Source organism: Mus caroli, unplaced genomic scaffold (assembly GCF_978045245.1).
Source record: "Mus caroli unplaced genomic scaffold, Mus_caroli_1 scaffold_5, whole genome shotgun sequence".
Lineage (NCBI taxonomy): Eukaryota > Metazoa > Chordata > Mammalia > Rodentia > Muridae > Mus > Mus caroli.
In genome coordinates, this window is record NW_028227260.1 from 26788505 (window position 1) to 26810920 (window position 22416).

The following is a 22416-nucleotide window of genomic DNA, read 5'->3' on the forward strand; positions in this document are numbered from 1 at the left end:
CACGCTACCTATGGGTTTTGTGCTTTGCTTTTCTACTATAGATGTGCAGGAAAGAGCTAGTTTTGCTCCTTTAGTGAAGTACTGTGGACTGATTCACAAGTTAAGGGTGGGTGGAGGAGAGGCTCCTGTCTCTTTTGGGCATTCTCCCCATTCCACCCCCCCCCCTTTTTTTTTCTTCCCAAGGCCAGACCTCTGGGATCACAGTTTGACATACTAGGCTCAAGAAACAAATGGGATTGTTAGGTTTCAGGGCCTGAAAAAACTACCTTCCTTGCCCACTACTAACTCAACTCATTTCCTTTTCCCTCCTGTGGTTGAGGTATAATTGTATGGAGTCAAACAGAATGCTAGATTGGAAGGTGTTTTATAAGCCAAAAGCAAGGCATTCTCTTTGTCAGTCATAAGCACTGATGAATGCTCTGCCCCTGACAAGAGGTACCTTGCACTCAAACTCATCTTTCTTTGGTAACCCACCAGGAGTTAAGGGAACTTTTGTTGTTGGGTGGTAGCCTGGTGAGAGGCTTTCAGCTGATGGACAAGGACTGGGGTCTCCAGTGTCTTTCTTATTGTTTGTCAGAAAGAAAATTGCTACCCAAGGGGCTATCCCACAGATGTCTGAAATTACAAGGTCAGTCAAGCTTCCCCCTGAGCCTTGAAGAGCGGCTGTCAGGTGTAAAGTGGTGTCTGTCAAATGGATAACTGTTGCCTTTTCTTTAGAGATGTCACTGGTTCTGTTCTGCTCAGGAGATCTGCTTTGAGAGTATGTGCCCTGATGAGGTTGCAGTTATAGCTGAGCAAGGAGCAGTTGGCCTCTTTGCTTGATGCAAATGAGCAATGTGAACCGTGGTTTCCTAAAGACACCTGAATTGATGACTTTCCCTCGATATCTAACACATGGCTCCATCTCTTAGAAAGCCTAAACTCTCTCCCATCCCATCTTCACCCCTAGGGTTATTTGCAGGGGTTTGTTTTCTTTGTTCCATTCTTCTTGGGCCCTGGATCCTTTGTCCTTACCCCAACAGGTCAGTGGTTACATTTCTCAGTAACCTGTAAGAGCCAGTGGAAGTTCAGCAGCAGCCCAGCAGTCTGTGAAGCAGAGAGTTAACGCAGAAATAACTCCAGTTAACTGGGTCAAAGTATAATTTGAAAAATTAGGGACACTTTGGCTCTTTGCAGGAATAAGAGTTGGATGTTTCCTGAGCGATGCTTCTGTTTATTGCTACAGCCCCAACAAATGTCTTGAACAACCTCCTGCCCCAAAATAGAAAGGTAAAGGAATAAAGAGAAATAGAATAATGAAGAGCCCTGGGGAGCGAATCCTTTTCGGTTCATATTTCTGCACAGAACACAAAGGCAAGACTTCAAGATCTTGTAAATAATACGTGAATATTTATAAAACGATTCATTTTCTGATGTTCTCCATCACCTCCTGGGAGGCCACACAGATGACAGGAATGCCAAAAGAGATTAATTGCTCTCTAGTCACCAACTTTTCTGTTTGCTCATAACATTAGTTGGGACCCAAGAAAAGCAAAAATTCTAAGGGCCATTTTCTTGCCAGCTTGAGTTATGAAGCAATGCTACTGTTCACCAAATCGCCCAACCATTGTACAAGAAAAACAACCCCGTTGATTCTTGCATGGGGAGACTCAATAGCCATGGTTTTAGAAGCACCCCTTGAGATCCATATATGATTATGATAAATTAGATTTCAAAAGTTAAAATCTTTGTCTTTCAGAGACTTAGAGGAAAAAGCTTATTAAAGTAGGCTCAGGAAGAACTCCATGGGGTGGATGGCTGTGGTAAACTGTTAATAAAAATGCTTTGCTTCGAAGGGATCTCAACATACAGTGAGGTTCAGAATGACTGAAAGGAGTTGGAAGCCCACAAAACAGACAAAAGCATCAGAATTCAGGCATCAGCAAGGCTAGGAACATGTCCTAGGAGAATGTAAACCTTCCATAATGTACAGAGAGAGCTGAGAAAGATAGCAGATGTGTGCTACAAATCAGGCCAGTAGCACAAATAATTCTCTATGATCAGCATAGATTTATAATCTGAAAAAAAAAAAAGGATTTTGTTTGTTGTTGGTGGTGGGTTTTTGTTGTTGTTGTTTGTTTTGGTGTTTTAGACAAAGTATCCCAGTGTGGGCCTTGAACTTACAGTGATTCTTGTGCATCTGCCTGTTGGGATGACAAGCTATGCTGAAACAATTGATTTTTTTTTTTTAACAATCATGGCAGTTTCATAGCCTTTAAAGTAAAAGCTGTGACATCCACTAATGAGCCCAAAACGATTCAATTCTCAGAGAGAGAGAGACAGAGACAGAGACATAGAGAGAATCTGTTTCTTCAAATAAATAGTTCATCAATATTTACATTGGATTTCCTGAAAACACCCGTGTGTATGTTACTGTTTATGATTAACCTCTGATTGAATGCAATGCTTCTAGAATATTTAAATATTTTCCAATCACCTGCTGGAAGAAATTTATGAACTCTAAATTCCATGGAAAATAGTCATGACTAGATGCAAGCAAATTGTCTGGGTTTTATGGCTTCAGAGGCTCAAGATTTCAAGCTTGCCCACCAATTCCTATTTTTAAAGAATTGTGGTTTCTTTAACAGCCTCTTGCACGGTAGGGCAAATTGAATCACTGTTGAAATTTGCTTATTTTCTCTTAAAATTACCCATTTTACATTTCTTTTCACAATGGGCTTCATGGGAAGAAATATGTCTGAACTATTCTTAGCAATAAAACTTCTCAGAATTGCATCCATTACCAGATTCTACCTACAGTTTGCAGCCTAACTACCCAATGTGAAGATTCATTTAGGTCTCAAAAGAAGACACAAAAGAACCACTGATTGAGGAAGGATCTTCGAATGATTAATGAAAAAAATTAGTCTAAATCGAAGGCTACTAAGTTTGTCTTTCAGACATCTTTGTGGTAAAATCCTTGCTACTTGTATATCTTTTGCCAGAATAGGCTTTTTTTAAAAAATAAAAATAAACTCCTAATTTCTGATTCTCTACTCCCATACACCAAAAGCAAAATGTCCAAAAATTTTTAATTTTTTCTGTCTTGTTTTCCTATGACTTGCTTGTTAGGATTTGGTCTCAGTGTTGGACAGAAATATGTACTCAACTCACGAGAATTTCCTCCCATAATCTTTACAAGACAGGCGAGGGAAGTTCTTTTTCTTCTGCAAACAATGCTTTCGCTCCCCTGCACTCTCCAGTATTTTGTAGCCAGTTAGAAACCTAAGTATCATTGATGCTCATCGGTCCCTAGGGATCTGTTTTAATTACTTCTTTCTTATTCCTTCTCAACAGCTTTAGTCCACTGTTCCTCTCCTTGGAGCCTCTGAATTGCATTTTGCAGTAGCTCAAAGGAGAAGAAAGTAGAAGATGGATGGCATGAAATACATCATTTCCTTGTTTTTCATCTTTGTTTTCCTAGAAGGAAGCAAAACAGAACAAGTAAAACGTAAGTGTCTTCCATTTTTAACATAATCTCAAATTCATCACATCTTTAAAATTGTGGTTATAGTCTGTAGGGATTATGATTAGCCCAAATGTGGCCATGCTCATGTTCTATGAGAAGAAAAATAAATGTTACTGATTTATGTGTGTGTCGATAAAAAATGAGAGCTTTGAATCAAGCCAACTAAACTTGAGGCTGTTTTTCTGATTATTATATAGTTTTCATCTGAAAGAGCACATGACACATTTTCCCTTTCCTCTTCTCAACTGTACAAATATCATTCCATTTTACGTAACTCTAGAAATATCTGACAGATGAGCTGGATTTTTTCCCATTTTCAGACTCTTCGGTGAAGGTTTTAGTTTATGAAAAAGCATAAAGCAAAGAAAGCAAAGAAAGAAGGCAGGGCTCTGCATATCCCTATTATTGAAAATCAATGAAGGAACTGGATTCAGAGCCAGGGATGAAACTTAAGTTTCAAGAACTGTTAGGAAATTAGATGTCATTTATTGAAAGGAATGGCCACACAAACCCAGGTGATAGTTCTAGAAAATCGGTGATCTGTCTGGGCTAACACAGAGAAAATAAGGGTGGCACGAGTGTTTGGGGGGATGAAATTTAATTTGTCACCCCTTGTTGCCAGTGATATATCTGTTCTTATTACAATCTCTCTGCTACACTTGCACAGCATAGACCTCAACTTCTTTTGGCCACTTACAGCCAAATTTAAGGTCAATACTTGCTCTATATTTAAGGAGAAAACTAAGCTCTGATTCTTTTTTAGGGCTCAAAAAGAAAAAAAAAAGAGCACAAAGTGGAGTTGGTCCAATAGGGGGTATATTCTGTGCTCCACTGAACGTATTCACAAGAAAGAGCTGTAAACTATTCTTGATAGGAGCTGTTAGCAGCCTCTGAATCTCATCACTTGAACATTTATCTCTTCTATCCGTAGAATTAAATATGGGTGGCAGAAGACACTTGATATGGAGGGCAGAGCCAAGCCCATTCTATCATTAAGAGTGTGTCTGTTCCACAATGATTTTTTTCATAGCAAGCGACCTTCTTCCTGGGAGGAAAAGTGCATTTGATAAGGAGCATCTGTGATCTGTAGTGACAGCTAGTATAAGTGAGGCATAAATGGAAGAGAAGTGGGGGACAGTCTCTGAAAGGAAATTTGAGCTTCTCCCTGTCTTTCTCACATTACCCACTTTTCCTCCCATCCACAGCATAGCCCATATCAGAACACTCTCCATTTATTTAAGTGCATGTGATAGAAATGTTGTCTGCCCATTCTTAACTCCGTTAACAATTGGCAGACATCAAAAATTCCTGGTCACTTAGAGAGACATTTCCCTTATAGCCTGGGTTACTGATGGCCTCATAGGGAATATTGTAACTCTCGATAGACTATTTCTTCTTGGAGGTCTTCCATCCTTACCAAGAATTGAAGAATATTATCCATAAAACTTACAGCTTTGTTGACAAATCAAAGAAAGATGATTGATGAAGCCTAAACTGATATTTTCTAATGTTTCTTTGTGCCTATTATTATGTCCCAAGTCATTTTAATATTTGGTTGGTGTAACAGATGGCTTAAGGCACTGGGTTTGATCTATTATTTGAGATTATACTCAGAGGGTGAGGCCATCATCCGAGTAATTGTTCGCTGAAATTTCATTTGGCCACACCCAAATCAAAGATATGCAGAATAATCGTTACTGAAGAGGAAATCTCACAGCATGTGCTTCAGATATGTTGCTTTCACGTGTGAAATGCTCATGCACATATATTCACATTGATACCCTAACAATAATAAGTTATAAACAGTGGAAATATCAAACAAATGGAGAGTTTCCACAAATGATCCAAGGACTGTAATAAAACCTCATTTAAAAATTGGTGGCCCTATAATTTTTTCTTAAATTATTTCTCAGAAAGACAAATATATACATGACAGCCTTCCATATCAGGTTAAAGCATTTTTAACAATGTCATGTCTTTCTAGTGCCTAGATCATTTTCAACTGTATGTATATTCCATGGTCTAACTAAGCATCCTCTATTTGTAGATATGTTGCTTCTAGTTTTTGACATTATAATTAAGGGCATTAGTGAAACCCTTTAGATGTTCATGCACACATTCCTGCAAAATTGAAATAGTGTTTTTAGTTTTAATCTTGATAACTGCTATCAAAGTGCTCTTCAGTAAGTTCCTACTATGTCCATTTATAATTCCCTTACCAAGAGCATTTTTTATCTTTATGTTGAAAGATCATCTTACTTAGAGAAATTATATTTCATTTTTTGCTTTCATATCTTCCTATTCCTATGTGATCTTTTCAGTAACATTTTGGCTTAATTTGACTCACTAGTTACTTATTTTCCATGTATAAAATCTTACTAGCTTTTTGTTATTCCAAATATTGCTTGTGTAAGTTGTATTTTTATATCACTGTTTAAATTCTGTGTGGTCAGGTCTGTATTCCTTTCCTCTGTGGCTACTGAATTTCCTGGGAGGTCTCTCCCACCCTATATTATTACATTTTCTTTTGGAGTTAATCCATAGTTCTCTGTTTCATGAAAAATTTAGATTCATAGATGGGATGCACCAGAGAATTACTTTTTAAGTCTCTGGGCTCATGAGTAATATTTATGATCTTTTTATGTCATCTATTCCAGAATTTCTACAAGTGGAAATCACTATATTTTAAAAAAGGGAAAAGTTCTTCAAAGTAAAAAGACACATATTTTTACTGTCTAGTACAGGAGAAAGGAAGGCATAGAAGTACATGAAAAAGAGGGTTATTTTAAAATTTTACAAAGCTGAGAAAAATATATAAACATAGAAGTAATCATTTTTTTCATCTGTTTATACTGTCTGTCTCCATTTTACTCGAGGAAAGCTCAGCCTTTGAGTTTTCACATGCTGGTTAGAATAGATTTATCTGAAGTCCAGGAGCATGATCTCCTATCTGGACACCCCTGGTAGGAAGTGAGGGAGGTACCCTTATGGTGAAAGAGATCTTTTCTCAACTGCTGTGGAGATTGCTGTGGAAGAGTTTTAGGAAGAATGCTTCGTATGCAGAAAACTCTGTTCACAAGGAGTGTTGAAGGCCACTTGCTGCTGGCTAATTAGCCATAGTTGTAGTCGCTTTCACAAGCAGGAAGACAGGCTAAGGACACCAGGAAATACTGATAGTGCACTGCAGTGGATGAATGAGCCATTTGTTGCTTATGTAAAAGTTTGCTACTGTCCAGCATCAGCAAAGTTTGAGGTCCTTAGCCAGGAAAGGATCTTTCTATAACTCCATTATTCTCTGTTGTTAAAGTTGTAGTCAATGAGGCCAGGAAGTTCTTTTGAAGTTCAAAGGAGCGTAACATTCACAGCATAATATTCATGCAAATATGGGACAAATGGGCTGACAAGTTTGCCCCTTTTGGCAGATCCTACTTAGGTAATGAAGTATTGATCAAAGTGAAGTTGAAGAACTGAATTGTGAAGAATATTTTATTATATGTTTCTAATGAACCAGACTATACTAAGTCTGGCAGAGCTGCTGGAGACAAAACTGTGTCGAATGGATCCATTCGTGCTCTATAAAAGTAAACTGGATCCCTGAGAGAATATATTCTCACTCATTTTTTTCTCTTCAAATCTAAAGCTTGCAAACATTTATGTTTGGATTAAATAAAGTGGGAGTCTAGAATTCTCAGGAAAGGCGAGCCACCAGCATAGTAAGAGAAGAAAAAGGAAGCTTAGTAATTTGTGGCTGTACAGGCATCTGCTACATTTCTGGTGAAAGCCAGACAAAAAAGCACTTTTCTAAGATCGCCTTGGAATTTCACATGATTATTAAATAGTAAAAACCACTAAAGAGAGTATACATATTAAAGTTTATCTAGGTGGAAGAAGAAGAGAGGAAGAGAATACCATAAAATCAGATAACTTTGTCTTGGTATGCATATCTGTAATTTCAGCTTTCAGGAAACAGAGGATTGTGAGTTTAAGGACAACCTGGGCTAAGCACAATCTTAACCTCAGTTAGACAGCTTAATATTTTTAAAAGTAAGTTCTGATTGTTTTAAATACGGGAACATGGTGACTTTGGAATTAGTCTAGATTCAACCCTTAGTTCTACAACTATCTTATGGGGAATATTACCCTCTAGGTCAGTGGTTCTCAACCTGTGTGCTGTGACCCCTTTGGAAATCAAATGACCCTTTCACAAGGGTCATTTATCAGATATCCTGTATATCACATACTTACTTTATGATTCATAACAGTAGCAAAATTACAGTTATGAAGTGGCAATGAAATAATTTAATGGTTCGAGTCACTACAGCATAAGAACTATATTGAAGGGTCGCAGCATTAGGAAGGTTGAAAACCACTAGTATACTTACTGTTTTCCATTCATACAATGGAAGAAATAGTGATCACCATTGGATTAATTTTCCTCATTCCTGTGAGAAAAAAAAAAAAACTGGCAGAAAAACAAGTTTAGGGAAAGAAACATTGATTTTGGCTCAGTTTGAGAGTATGTTTCATCATGCCCAGAACAGCATTGCTGCAGGAATTGAGGCAGCTGATCACATTTTGTCTGTGGTCAGGAAGCAGAGAGACAAATACTGCTACTCAGTACCCTTTCTCCTGTTCATTCAGATAGGGACTAGAGCCCATGGAAAGGTGCTGTCCTCAGGCTAGTTCTTCCCACATCAGTTAAACTAATCTAGAAGAGCCCATCAGCATGTCCAGTGGTTTGTTTCTAAAGTATTTCTAAATCCTATCAAGCTGGCAGTCAAAATCAGTTATCAGAAACAACACAATCATTTGCATATTGGCTGGGAGAAGATTAGCTTTTTAATAAATGGTAGCCATTACAGAAATATTTTTACAAAGCCAAGTTACATGATCCACTAAGTTTGAGATGAAAAATTGAAACAAAATGGCATCAAATGACTTGGTGCATAGACAGATCACTGTAAATGCCAGCCAGAGTCAGAACAAAAGCACAGATCTCCAAATACAATATTGTCTTCACTGTACCAATTTGGCTCTGGAAATTCTTTGAAGCCAGTTCATTTTCTTGAATTCAAGCCCAGTCTTTTACATGTGGCAGCAACTTAATATATAAGTGATGATCTAAGTGAATGAGTAAAGACCTTTGTAACATTTCCTTAAGAGAGGCAATGTGCACTTTGAGACTTAATGGACAAAAGACTAGGGATAGAATTCAGAGGTAAAGCAATTACCCAGAAGGTATAAGGCCCTGAATTCCATCGCCTAAACCACTACAGCAACAGTAACAACAAAAAAAGACTGAGACTGGGGCTGGGAAATAGCACAGGAAGAAGACTGCTAAACAAGAATGAGGATTTGAGTTTGAATCCTTATTAACCAGTGTAAAAATATGTGCTCTTAGCAATGTGGGAGACAAAGACAGGAGTATGCCAAGACTTGATGGCCACCAATCAAACTCTAGATTCAATAAAAGACTGTGTCTCAAAGGAATACAACAGTTATTGAGTGAGACACTAAGTGTATTCCTTTGACTTCCATGTATACGCATGACTGTGCACAAACATGAGTATGAACACACACACACACATACACTACATACAAACACCATATACAATCACACACAAACAAAGATATAGACACAAATAAAAGTAGAATTTGAATCTTCAAAAGATAGGCTAAGATGAAAAATATTCAGGTACCTAATTGAGCCAAATAAAAATTCTGAAATGTTAAAAATATGTTCCTGGGAAGAAGTATTACATTCTGGACAGAGTACTGAACATGAGAGTACTGACTATGAGAAAGAGACAAGAGAAACCAAGACTTCAATTTTGTGTATTTTGCATAAAGCACTTGGACTTTTAATCCTATCAGGAGGTCATGCTGAAGAAGATTTTATTCATTTAAGATTTATAGCCTGACTACATCCACAAACATTGGAGACAGGTTTAACATGAAAAGACTAGCTAGAAAATAATGTTTTTAAAAGATGAAATAAATCATAGACCATCTAAATAAGAAAAAGTAGCTACAGTTAGGATGTAGTTCGGTAGATGATAGCACTTTTACTTTCAATTTGGTGTGTATCTTCTGAAGAAATAAAAAGAGAAAACTTTGGTTTTATTAAAAAGTAGCAATTGTACCTATAGAGTATCCCCTTTTCCCACCTACTACCTAAGCTGTGTTGATCATGCACTGCTCAAATAAAGCATATTATTCAGTATGACATAAAGAGAACAGCTATAAGCTTAGACTCATAAGATAAAGAGAAACTCTGTGGTAATTTTTGAGTTAACTATCTGTAAAAGAATAGGGCAGAAATTAAGTAACAACAAAAAAAAGTCTTTCAATAATGATGATAACACATGCTCCATGGACTTTAACATTTAGTTACATTAATTAATTGGCATACAGTATAATATAATGATCAAGTAATAGATATTTAATGTGCCTATTAGACTAGTAACAGCTGTCAGGCATCCAAAGAAACTTTCACATTAGCATAGTTGTTTTTCTTGTATAAGAACAGATTCCCATTGGTAAACATACAGAAAATAAATAAACATTTAAGAAAAACAACAGTAATCTTAAGATCTATGGATAATCATAGGTACTTATTACAGCTACTCATAGTCTTTTTTCTAAGTTCAGCAATACATACAGATATATCAAGTGAAATGCTGTTTTGAAACCAATTTGAATCAGTACTTGCTATGTCAGTTCACATTTGTTATCTCTGAAATGTACCAATATTGAACATATATCCTCATGCTGTCCAAAGTGAAAGTTAGGGACTTTATGTTTGCATGAGAGATAAATTTGATTCTGTTGTGAAATATTCAAGAGCCCATCTTGTACTCTTGATCAAACAGGAAACATCCCCAGTCAAACGGGTCTCTCTCCTTCAGCTAAAATTTGTGATGTTGAGGTGCTGATAGGAAAGTTTTTTGTTTTATTTATTTTTTTTAAATAAGAACTTGGATTTTTGGCCATAGTCCTATGCCATATGACATGGAACAGATTTTTAGCCAGAAAAAAATTTCAGGTCAAGTTTCACCAGCCAAGTAGCCTTTTTGTAAAAGGATCTCCCCATGGCCTCATAGAAAGACTAATGAGAATACCATCCACTCTCAGTTATCCATGCTAATCAGAGATAGAAAGACATGATGAATTGAACTTTCATGGCATATCTCCTGTTCTCATCTTAGCCAATAGTGTCAACCGTCTTTTTACTATCGATCCCTGTCTTCCTAGTGCATTTGAGTACCTACTAGTAGAGAAGCAAATTAGCCACAAAGCAAATAAAGAGAGGGCAATAATATATGTGCAATACTTTTCATGGATAAGGTGTTTTCTGTGCAGAGGTGTGTGTGTGTGTGTGTGTGTGTGTGTGTGTGTGTGTGTGTGTGTGTGTTTAAATTAGTTTGGGGCAAATGATCTAGCAAATATGATTGAGATATTTATTTAATTTCAGGATGAGGAAATAAGCCATAACATGGGATGAGAAATTTAACTTCTTCCTAGATTTCCTTTCTCACTGTTTTTGACAACTGAAAATGAGGTCTTAAAGTCCGGAGGGGATGGGAGAGAAACTTCAACTCTAAAACGTCATGTGAAGGAAATAAGACACAAGTTATGTAATTACTGAATGTTGCCCTTCCAATATTATGCTTCAACTTTGATAAATGAACAGAGGGAAAATTCTTATGCTTTTCTTTCCCCCTTTGCTGTTCTAGGAGCTTTTAAAAGAAATTAATAAAAAGGAATTTGTTTACTTGGTATGTTCACTCCACATAACTCAGAGCAAAGATTCATTTTTGCTTTTTCACTGACCGTATGTGTTATAGTAGAATAAATATTATTGTAATGCTGACATAGTGATGTGTCTACAGTAAGAGCTGTTATCAAACACAGTTCATGGGAATGTCATCTTGGTTTTGGACTAGGGGGAGCCTTATTGACCCTTTGACCTAATCTTGGGAGAAGTGCAGAGCACTGATGACACAGATGTGTGTCTCTGGCTGTTTACATTCTGTATTGCATCCTATTAACAGGGGTCATTAAAGTAGCAGGCATTTCTACTTCCAATTAAGGCCAGCTGAGCTATTTGAAAAATAACTATAATGATGCAGGTTGAAGGTCCATTTCACATGTAGTTGAATTCTTTTGGGACTCTCAGATACCAGTGGTTAGCAGTCAGTCATAAGTTCTCCAGTGCATGTCTCTCAGATATTTATTGCCTCTGGATTGCTATACTTTACTTCTTCACAGAGATTAGTGTAACATCTTCATTTCAACAAAATCAGCTCATTGGTGCTTCTTATCCAAGAAGATATACTGGGTTTTTAGGTGTGTTTGATTATACATTGTAGCTCATTAAATTCTTTCCTGGGTAATGTCAAAACTATTTAAAGTCCAAACTTACAAGCATATGTTGAAATTAAATTTACATTAGTTTGGGAAGTTGATAATGGTTCAGTGTGCCCATAAAGAAACGTTTATAATTGTGAAAACCCCTAGATTTTTGAGAAATGTTAAAATATTTCTTAATGACTCTTATGTTTAATTTTATTATATGCTTGAAAAATATAAATGTCAATGATTTTTGGAACATTATTTAATAGCACCAATGTTAGTTTAGTTCCTTGCCTGGCCCTGCTCCCTATCTTCTGCATCATTAAGGATCTCATTGGCATAATAAGCTAAATATATCATTGATATAAGACCAGCATATGTGATGTAATACCATTATATTTGCATTAGGATTGGTTTTCTGTCAGCAGTGGTGTTTTGAGTAAGGTTTCTGCATTCCTAAATAATGCAGTTTGGAAGGCAGTATAATGTGGTTTCCATGAGATGTGAGCATATGGGATAATGATTTTTAGATTTTTTTTAATTAGGTATTTTCCTCATTTACATTTCCAATGCTATCCCAAAAGTCCCCCATACCCTCCCCCCCTACGCCCCTCCCCCCCCACTCCCACTTTTTGGCCCTGGCGTTCCCCTGTACTGGGGCATATAAAGTTTGCAAGTCTCTCTTTCCAGTGATGGCCTACTAGGCCATCTTCTGATACATATGCAGCTAGAGTCAAGAGCTCCGGGCTACTGGTTAGTTCATAATGTTGTTCCACCTATAGGGTTGCAGATCCCTTTAGCTCCTTGGGTATTTTCTCTAGCTCCTCCATTGGGGGCCCTGTGATACATCCAATAGCTAACTGTGAGCATCCACTTCTGTGTTTGCTAGGCCCCAGCATAGTCTCACAAGAGACAGCTATATCTGGGTTCTTTCAGCAAAATCTTGCTAGTGTATGCAATGGTGTCAGCGTTTGGAAGCTGATTATGGGATGGATCCCCGGATATGGCAGTCTCTAGATGGTCCATCCTTTCGTCACAGCTCCAAACTTTGTCTCTGTAACTCCTTCCATGGGTGTTTTGTTTTGTTCCCAGTTCTAGAAGGGGCAAAGTTCTTCTTGAGTTTCATGCGTTTAGCAAATTGTAGCTTATGATTTTTAGATTTAAGAAAAGAAAAAGGGAACTTAAATTTTGGGTAAATTTTGTTTTCCAAACAAGATTGCTTTAGCTCCAGAGCACTGTTCTAAACTTTGTTTTGTTGCCTATATAGACACAGAAGTTCAAATTGAAGCATTGCCATCTATGTATTTTTGAATGTTACATCTTTACATGTATTTTTTTTTTTAATTTGTGCTGTGGCTTGGCATAAACGGAAGCCAGAATCACACTCCTAGAAGCCTGTTTTTCCATCATGCACATCATAGGATTGATCTCTGGTCATTAGGCTTAGCAGCAGGTGCCTTTCCCCACTGGGCCATCTCAGCGACCCATTTGGAATATAAGATTATTTTAATGTGTAATTCATTTAGGACTCATATTTGGGTAACTTATTTTATTTTAGTGCTTGTTCAATATTCCAAAGGTCTTAATTTTCTGTTATCCCATTTGTTTATCAAGTAAGACAGAGATAAATCATACAGATCACAGCTGGTAGCAAAAATTCAGCTAACTTGATATTTTAAACAGGTAGATCTGATATCAATCATACAGTACACTAAGCCACCTGAGAGAACAATAATACAGGGCGTATTTTTATGTAAACCATGGCTTCTAAGTGCTTTCAAGCAATGTAGCCCCAAATACATATTGCTGTACAAAACTAATAATGCTCCTTAAAGGCGTCATGTTCATGAATTTGTTTTCAGGTATGCCAGTTATTTCTGAAACGGTGAAGTAAGTTTTATATGTAGAATGTAAATCACTTGGTTGTCAGTGTGACTAAATTTATTAACAAAATAGTTATTTTCTTGTCACTAACAAGAAGGTGGGGAAATATGCCTCATTTAGATATAGGTATTGTAAAATTCATGACCATTTCTCAATATTTACAGAATATGGGATTACTGAAATATTTCTAAGTTGTGTCTGTATAAGAAAGTTGTATTTCGAGACTTGCCTAAAAACCACACATATTATGCCTGAAAACTATATATTTTTTTGGTTTCCTGTGTCCTTTCAGTGAAAGCATGCTCCTGAATACACATTCTTACTCAGGAAATATACTTTAGTGTAAATTGTTAGGGGAAAATGGCAATCCCATAAAAAACAAAAAAATGATTACTTAAAATTAATACATACTAAATCTTACTGATAATTCAAACAAAATACTAGGTTCATTATTCCCTATAGAATTGCCAGCATTCGAAGATGTTAGGCTATCCGTTGCTGGTCATTTTTACCAACTGATAGTAGGGACAAAGTTTAATATAGCCTTTCTGGGAGAACGTTTGGCAATATAGGTCAAGAATTTAAAAATATGCCAAACTTTTGACCCAAGAACTCTGCTTCTTAGAAATTATATTAAGAAAACAAGCAGTGTAGGAAGTTTTCTCATAAAACTTTAAAAACTAGAAATGGCAAGAGTGGAATTGGCCAAATAGGGAATTGGTTTATGTTAAGGTTAAACTATATTTTGATATAGATTATTGTTCCTAGGCATAAAGTATGGGAGAATATTCGATGTCATAGCAATATTCTCATCATGGGATATAATGCAAATTATAAGGCTTTAATGATGTTAAAACCAAAATAAATAATTGGAGAGTCCATGATACTGGGTTGAAGTGTTAAAGATTGTTAGTATTGGTTTTTCACAATTTAATCTGTCAATCAATAGCATTAAAAATCATAACAAATCTTTTTGTGAGTCAAGTTTGTATGAAAAAGTAAAAGATAAAAACCAACAAAAAATACTGAGAAGTAATGATGTCATGGAACGGATATTATGTGATTCAAGACCTATTGTATAAGCTGGTTAAGGGAACAATAAATAGATCAATAAACACAGCAGGAAGCCCAGAAATAGAACCGCACAAACATTGTTTGTCAGGAAACTTTCAACAAAGAAGGAAAGTTGTAAATGAAATTGGGGATAGTCTTTTCAATAGATAGTGTTTGAACAATTGACTTCATATATCCCGAGTAAATAAGTTAATTAATTGAGCCATGGATCTTACATAGTTCTCAATAGCCTCAGATACCAGTTCTAACCTCATGTGTAAGTTTACATGAAAGGCAAGCGATCTTGAATAACTAACAGTATTGAAAGAGGCTATCTTTTCACAAATAAAATGTGACCTTCATAAAAGTTCTAGAAGATAGTAGAGCAGAAAGTCTGGGAGAAATTATATTTGGTAACAGTTCATTTGACACTGCTCCTAAAGCATGTTCTGAAAAAAAATTGATAAGTTGGACTGCTTTTAGGGTAAAATATTTTCCTGGGAGGAAAGCATTAGTACAGAATGGAATGACGGTGCAATATCTGTGTCTCTACAATGCATTTGTAGTCAAAATATGCAGCCAACTCTAGAAGTCGAGAAGAACAGGAACAATCCAATTAATATGTGGGCAAAATACACTAAGAAAGATATGCTGGTGGCAAATGAAGAAAGGTTCAAATTGCTTGCCATAAAGGAAATAACAGAATAGGGGCTGGAGAAATGGCTCAGAAGTTAAGAACACTGGCTCTTCCAGAGGTCCTGAGTTCAATTCCCAGCAAACACATGGTGGCTCACAACCATCTGTAATAGGATCTGATGCCCCCTTCTGGTGTGTCTGAAGACAGTGTACTCATATACATCAAATATTTAAATAAATCTTAAATTAAAAAGAAAACGCACAAAATAAATGTTTGTGACTGAGCATGGTGTCTCATACCCTCAATCCAAGCAGTTGGGAGGCAGAGGCCGGCAGATCTGTTTGAGTTCAAGGCTAACATGGTCTGCATAGAGTTACAAGCTATACAGGGATGCATACTTACAACCTGTTTGAAGAAATACATTGTATTGATATTTTTAAAGATATTGCTGTGCTCTTTTTAGAATTGGCAAACATTGAGGATATTAAGTGCTTGTTGAGATGTGGAAGAACAGAAACTTTTTCATTTTTGGGTGGGGCATACTAGCTTTGTTTCTGTTGCTGTGATAAGACATCCGTGGCACACATAATTCACCTCAGAGGATCAGACTGTCTTTATGTCACAGTCGCTGCCCTTGGCAGTTGTCACACTGTACTGGCACCTACAATATGCTAGAGTCCCCACTGCAACTGAGGCACCTTCTCTAATAGTCTCTCCAAACCTCTCTTCTTGCTCTCTATCCCTGCCATACAGTGTCAAACCTCAGCTGCTCCCCATGATCCATTTATGGCTTCAAAATCAGCATTTCCTATGTGACATTACTAATCCTCACTGCCAGCATGAGATGCAGCCGTGGCCACCCTGTGCCATAGTTTCTCTGTGCTGACCTAGAGAAAAATCCTGTCAGAAGATAGCACCTCATTGATGGTGTTTTTTCTTAATCACAATTGATTTCTGAGACCCAGCTAACCAATATCAATTGTCCCATTTTAGTGAAGGCTTTTCTTCAGTGGGGGAGTCTCCTATTCATCACAGATGATTCTTTTGTTCCAGCTGACCAGAACCACAGATTCTTAATTCAAAATGGTGCAAAAACTAGCCCTGATAGTCTTTGCTTCCTCCTCAAACTTCTCAAGCCAGATCTCCATCATCTGCATTTCATTCCATGTTCTTATCACCCGAACTCCCATTAAGCTTTGAAGACCCAAGGGGTTTTCCAGCCCCCCAAATCCCAATATCTTTCATAATTCTTCACAAAACAACATAGTTCTGTCACAGCAACAAGCCACAATCCTCATACCAGTTTCTGTCTTAGGTAGGTTTCTGTTGTGGTGATTAAGACCATGGTCAAATGCAACTGGGAAAGAAAAGGTTTATTTCATCTTGTGCTTCCAGGTAACAGTTCATTACTGAGCTCAACCAGGCCAAGGACCTGGGATCAGTAACTCCTGTAGAGGACCTGAAGGAATGCTGCTTGCTGGCTTGCTTTCCCCAATTTGGTCTGTTTCATTTCTTATACTTCAAGGACCACCTTCCCTGTGGCATGCCCACAGTGTGCTGAGTACCTCTCCATCAATCGCCAATTAAGAAAATGCTCCCACAGCGTTGTCTATTGGCCAATTTGATGGGGATATTTTCTGAACTGAAATTACCTCTTCTCAGTTGATGAGCTTATGTCAAATTGCCAGAGACCCTAACACTGTGGGCCTGCAAAAATGGTAAAGGAAATTTACCATTTTTTTTTTCAAAGCCAAACATAACCTTGCCACCTGCCCCAGGAACTGTTTTGTTACTGATACTTTTTTTTAAATTTTTAATATTTTTATTACATATTTTCCTCAATTACATTTCCAATGCTATCCCAAAAGTCCCCCATAGCACCCCCCACTTCCCTACCCACCCATTCCCATTCTTTTGGCCCTGGCATTCTCCTATATTGGGGCATATAAAGTTTGCAAGTCCAATGGGCCTCTCTTTCCAGTGATGGCCAACTAGGCCATCTTTTGATACATATGCAGCTAGAGACAGAAGCTCCGGGGTTCTGGTTAGTACATCATGTTGTTCCAACAATAGGGTTGCAGATCCCTTTAGCTCCTTGGGTACTTTCTCTAGCTTCTCCATTGGGAGCCCTGTGATACATCCAATAGCTGACTGTGAGCATCCACTCCTGTGTTTGCTAGGCCCCGGCATCATCTCACCAGAGATGAAAAGGTATGTCTACACCAAGACCTGTATGCAAGTGCTATGGAATTTTTATTCACAACTTCTAAAATAAAATAAAGTAGCCAAGTTTTCCCTTAGTAGGGGAGTAGTTGAACAAGTTTAAGTGTAGCTATAAAATGTATTATTGATGTTTGAGATATATGATCATAAAAATAAGTGAACGATTTAATAATACCATGAAAACACATGTAGAAACCTTAAATGCATATAGCCAAATGAATGAAGCTAACTTTAAAAGGTCATATATCTGATGTTACCAACACAGTGACATTCTGAAAAAGGTAAAACTATAGAGTGAGGAAAAAGTCCAACAGAAAGATAAAAATCAGAGCAGAGGAGAATTTCAGGGCAGTAAAGCATGTCTATTTGTTATTGTAATATATAGCATCCAGTTGTAAAAAAAAAAAAAGAAAGAAAAGAAAAACATGGCACTGCAGGTTACAAAGAGTGGACTGTAATTCAGATCCTGCACATATACTTCGGTTAATATTAACAACTCAACATTGGTTCATCAGGAAAATGAACCAAGTTGATGCAAGATTGCAAGATGTTAATAATATGAGCAAGTGAAAACGTAGATGGAAAGGATTTGTACCTACTGCTAATTATTTTTAAACCTAAAATTGCTCTAAAAGATAAAAACACATTTTAAAAAGAAAAATTTGGAGTGATATTATCAGAAAGTAGAAAGAGTTTAATTTCTGGTTGAAATATTCCATGTGAGTTTTTTCTTTTCTGTTGTTTTTATTACTTTTTTTAAAACTAATATACAAGTTTCATGGGGTAAAATGTCTCCTTCTTTTAGAACAATTTTTAGAAATGCATTCTGTCCATAGAAAACACTGTAATCAAGGTATAAACTGACTCTATTACCCCAAATGCTTCATGTTTATCTTTTTTATTGTTCTTTACTATAATTCCTTCTTTTTCCCTTTTATTGAAAATAGATTTTTAAAAATCTTTTATTTATTTGTTTAATATATGAGTGCTCTATCTGCATATAAATCTGCCTGTCAGAAGAGTGCATTGGGGACCCTGTGCTCAGTCCAATGGTTGACTGCGAGCAACTGCCTCTGTATTTGTCAGGCTCTGATAGAGCCTCTCAGGATACAGCTATATTAGGCTCCTGTCAGCAAGCACTTCTTGGCATCTGCAATAGTGTCTGGGTTTGGTGGTTGTATATGGGATGGATCCCCAAGTGGGGCAGTCTCTGGATGGCCCCAGTGGAGAGTTAGAGAAAGGACTGAAGGAGCTGAAAGGGTTCGCAACCACTTATGAAGAACAACAATATCAACCAACCAGACCCCCCTCCCTGGAACTCCCAGGAACTAAACCACCAACCAAAGAGGGACTCATGGCTCCAACCGCATATGTAGCAGAGGATGGCCTTGTAGGGCATCAGTGGGAGGAGAGGCTCTTGGTCCTGTGAAGGCTCTATGCCCCAGTGTAGGGGAATGCCAGGGTGGGGAGGTGGGACTGGGTGGGGGGGAGCACCCTCATAGAAGCAGAGGGAAGGGGGATGGGATAGGGGGTTTCTGGAGGGGGAAAACATTTGAAATGTAAATAAAGAAAATATCCAAGAAAAGAGAAGCAAAGAGAAGAGAAGAGAAGAGAAGAGAAGAGAAGAGAAGAGAAGAGAAGAGAAGAGAAGAGAAGAAGAGAAGAGAAAAACAAAAGGGGGAGGGGAGGGGAGGGGAGGGGAGGGGAGGGGAGGGGAGGGGAGGGGAGGGGAGGGGAGGGGAGGGGAGGGGAGGGGAGGGGAGGGGAGGGGAGGGGAGGGGAGGAGAGGAGAGGAGAGGAGAGGAGAGGAGAGGAGAGGAGAGGAGAGGAGAGGAGAGGAGAGGAGAGGAGAGGAGAGGAGAGGAGAGGAGAGGAGAGAGGAGAGGAGAGGAAGAAGAAACCATTAAAGATGGCTGTGAGCCACCATGTGGTTGCTGGGAATTGAACTCAGGACCTCTGGAAGAGCAGCCAATGCTCTTAACTATTGAACCAGCCCCTGAAGATAGAGTCTTTTAACACCATCCAGATTACAGTTCCTTCTCCATGTACTCCTCCCAGTTCTTCCTCACCTCATCTTCTGTCTGGATTCACTTTCTTTCTGTCTTTCCTACACCTATATCATGTAGGGAACTGCCTATGCTTTCTTCCATCGGTTTCATCACTTGAGGTTCCTCATTAAGGTTTTTGATTCATTTGTCAATCATTTTTGTGCAGGCTGATAGATACAGATCAAGTTTTGTTCTCCTGAATGTGAACCAACAGATTTCCCAGCGCCATGTGTTGAAGATATTATCTTTTCTACAGTGTGTTTTCGACATCTTTGCTATGGCCTATATTGAGATCATATCTTCTCCTTCTTTAATTATTCCTCTTCATTCGTACCTACCCATCTTAAGACAGGGTCTTGCTATGTTGCCTACACTGGTCTTAAAGCCAGGGCATCCCCCCACCACACCCCCCCCACTGCATTAGCCTTTCTGTTACTGGGATTATGGGCATGTTTTTTAAACTTCATTTTTGTATGTGTTACTAGAAATGGCAAAAGGCTAACTTTAAATATTGCACAGGAGTACTTAAATGGCTCTATCTTGTTTGTTGAATTTGTTTAAAACACTATTGTTTCTTTATAGAACTGACTTTGTATCTTTGTTTAATCAATTTAGGTATTCTGTTAGTTTGTTTACCTAACCTTTAGCTGATACTATATATACTGAAAACTATAACATCTTTCTTTTTCAAAATTATTTTGGTTCTTCTACTTTTTTTACTTTCAATAAAAATGTATTATTAGGTTCCCATCTTTTTAAGATAAAATATCCTGCTGATACTTGTGTCTTTTTATTTGAGACAATATTTTACTATAAAGTCCATGCTAGCCTCAAATTTACTATGTAGACCAGATTGGCCTTGAACTGCTAGGGATCCACTTGCCTCTGCATGGACGCTATTATCTGCTTTGGAGAGAAATGACATCTTAAAATGTCTTTATCTTCCAACCTACAAATATTATTAATGTGTCTGACTTATAGGCCTTCATTGGTCCCTCCTAGCAATGCATTATAGCTTTCTTTTTCTACATTATGGTTTTCTTGGTGCAAACTTTGCCTATGTTTTTCTAGATGTGTACTTCCAAAGGCTCATATTTGAGAGAAGCTATTGTAAACACTGTATGTACTAATTGGAACTCATTTGCTTTCATATCTTTTTTGAGGCAGCGTATCAATTTGTACTATGGGCTGGAAGTGAAATCTCTTCAGCCCTCCTGCCTTTGTTTCCCATGTGTAAGGAATGATCTGCCATACCCAGTCATACTTCAGTTTCTCTTTGTTTATTATAGAATATGTAAATATGGTTGGTCTTGAATCCTACGATCTTGCTAAATTCTATTAACCATTCATAATAACATTTTAATAGATTGGTGAGTTTTCTTTTTAGAAAACAATGACACTTTGTAAACACTTTAATTTTTGCTTTGTGATATATAAAACTTTTTGGACCTGCTTTCCCATGCTAACATTGAAAATAAAAACAGACAACATCATCATATAATTCTCAGTAATGGGGAAAAATCAGTCCTTTGCCATGAAGGGAGTATAATGTCAGCCAAATTTTTGTTGTTGTTGTTGTTGTTTTTGTTCTTTGATACCATGTATAAGGTTGAAGATTTTTTTCCCAGGTTTCTAAGAGTTTCAGCCATGGGTGAATGTAGCATTTTGTCAAACTCAGGTTCTACATCGATTGCAAAAATGATATGTGCATCACCCCCCCCCCATTAGTAAACATAGTGAATTATATTGATTGAACTATGAAAGAGGAACTAGCTGTCAATTTTCAATAAAGCTCCACTTGCTCATAAATTATTATCCTTTTAACACCCTATTAGATTTAATTTACACCAGTATTACTTGCATGTGAATTGGTTTTGTAGGTCATATGATTCATAACTGAGTAATATTGATGATTATTTTTCTCCTCTGGTAACACACATAATACTTTCCAGCACCATGAACACTAGTCAGTAGGGATGATGCTTATCGTTGGGTACCCACTTGTATTTTCTATGTTGGATTACATAGGTGTGTGGTGTCTTCAGCAATAAGGCCTTACTGTCAAGTTGTGGCGAGCAACCTGTAGCCTTGGTCTGTGGTGTTTGCAAGGGTCTATGGCTTTCCTTTGACTAACAAATCAACAATGTATAATCTATTCCTGGTGTTGAAGCCTTTACTTGTTAGTATAAGAAGTCTAGTTGAGGCATTGTCTCCCAATGAGGCACTCACTGTCCCTCTTCAAAGTCCTGCCCGCCCATCCCCCTCCCTATAATAGTCCTTCTAGTCTATTCCAGTTTCCCCATCATTTCCTTTATAGCACCATATTTTATTTCCCCTTTTTCCTACCACCAGGTCCCTTACTAACCACAAAATCACTTCGGTTATTCTAAATAAAGCACATATACATAAAGCTTGAATGCTAACTTCCACATATAAGAGAAAATATTCAGTGTTGTCTGGGTGTAGGTTGCCTCATTCAGGATTATTGGTTCTAGCTCCATTAATTTACCTGCAATTTCATAATTTCATTTTTCTTAACAGCTGAATAATATTCCATTGTGTAAAGTACTAGATTTTTATTTTCTTTTCATTAGTTGATGGACGTCTAGGGTGTATTCAATTTATGACCATTATGAATAAAGAAACAATGTATGTGGATGAGCATCTCTATAATGAGATGTGGAAATCTTTGGAGATATATATATATA

General features: G+C 37.5%; 1 protein-coding gene across 3 annotated transcripts in view; it reads left to right on the plus strand.

The window, feature by feature from the left end:
- Positions 1–22416, plus strand: part of Chrdl1 (chordin like 1) — a 107332-nt gene that overhangs the window by 394 nt on the left and 84522 nt on the right. For all 3 annotated transcript variants that reach the window (XM_029472938.2, XM_085837996.1, XM_021153494.2), the window contains exon 2: positions 3337–3490. In XM_029472938.2, the coding sequence (XP_029328798.1) occupies positions 3412–3490 (79 nt within the window). In that variant the 5' untranslated portion in view covers positions 3337–3411. The remainder of the gene's footprint in view (positions 1–3336; positions 3491–22416) is intronic.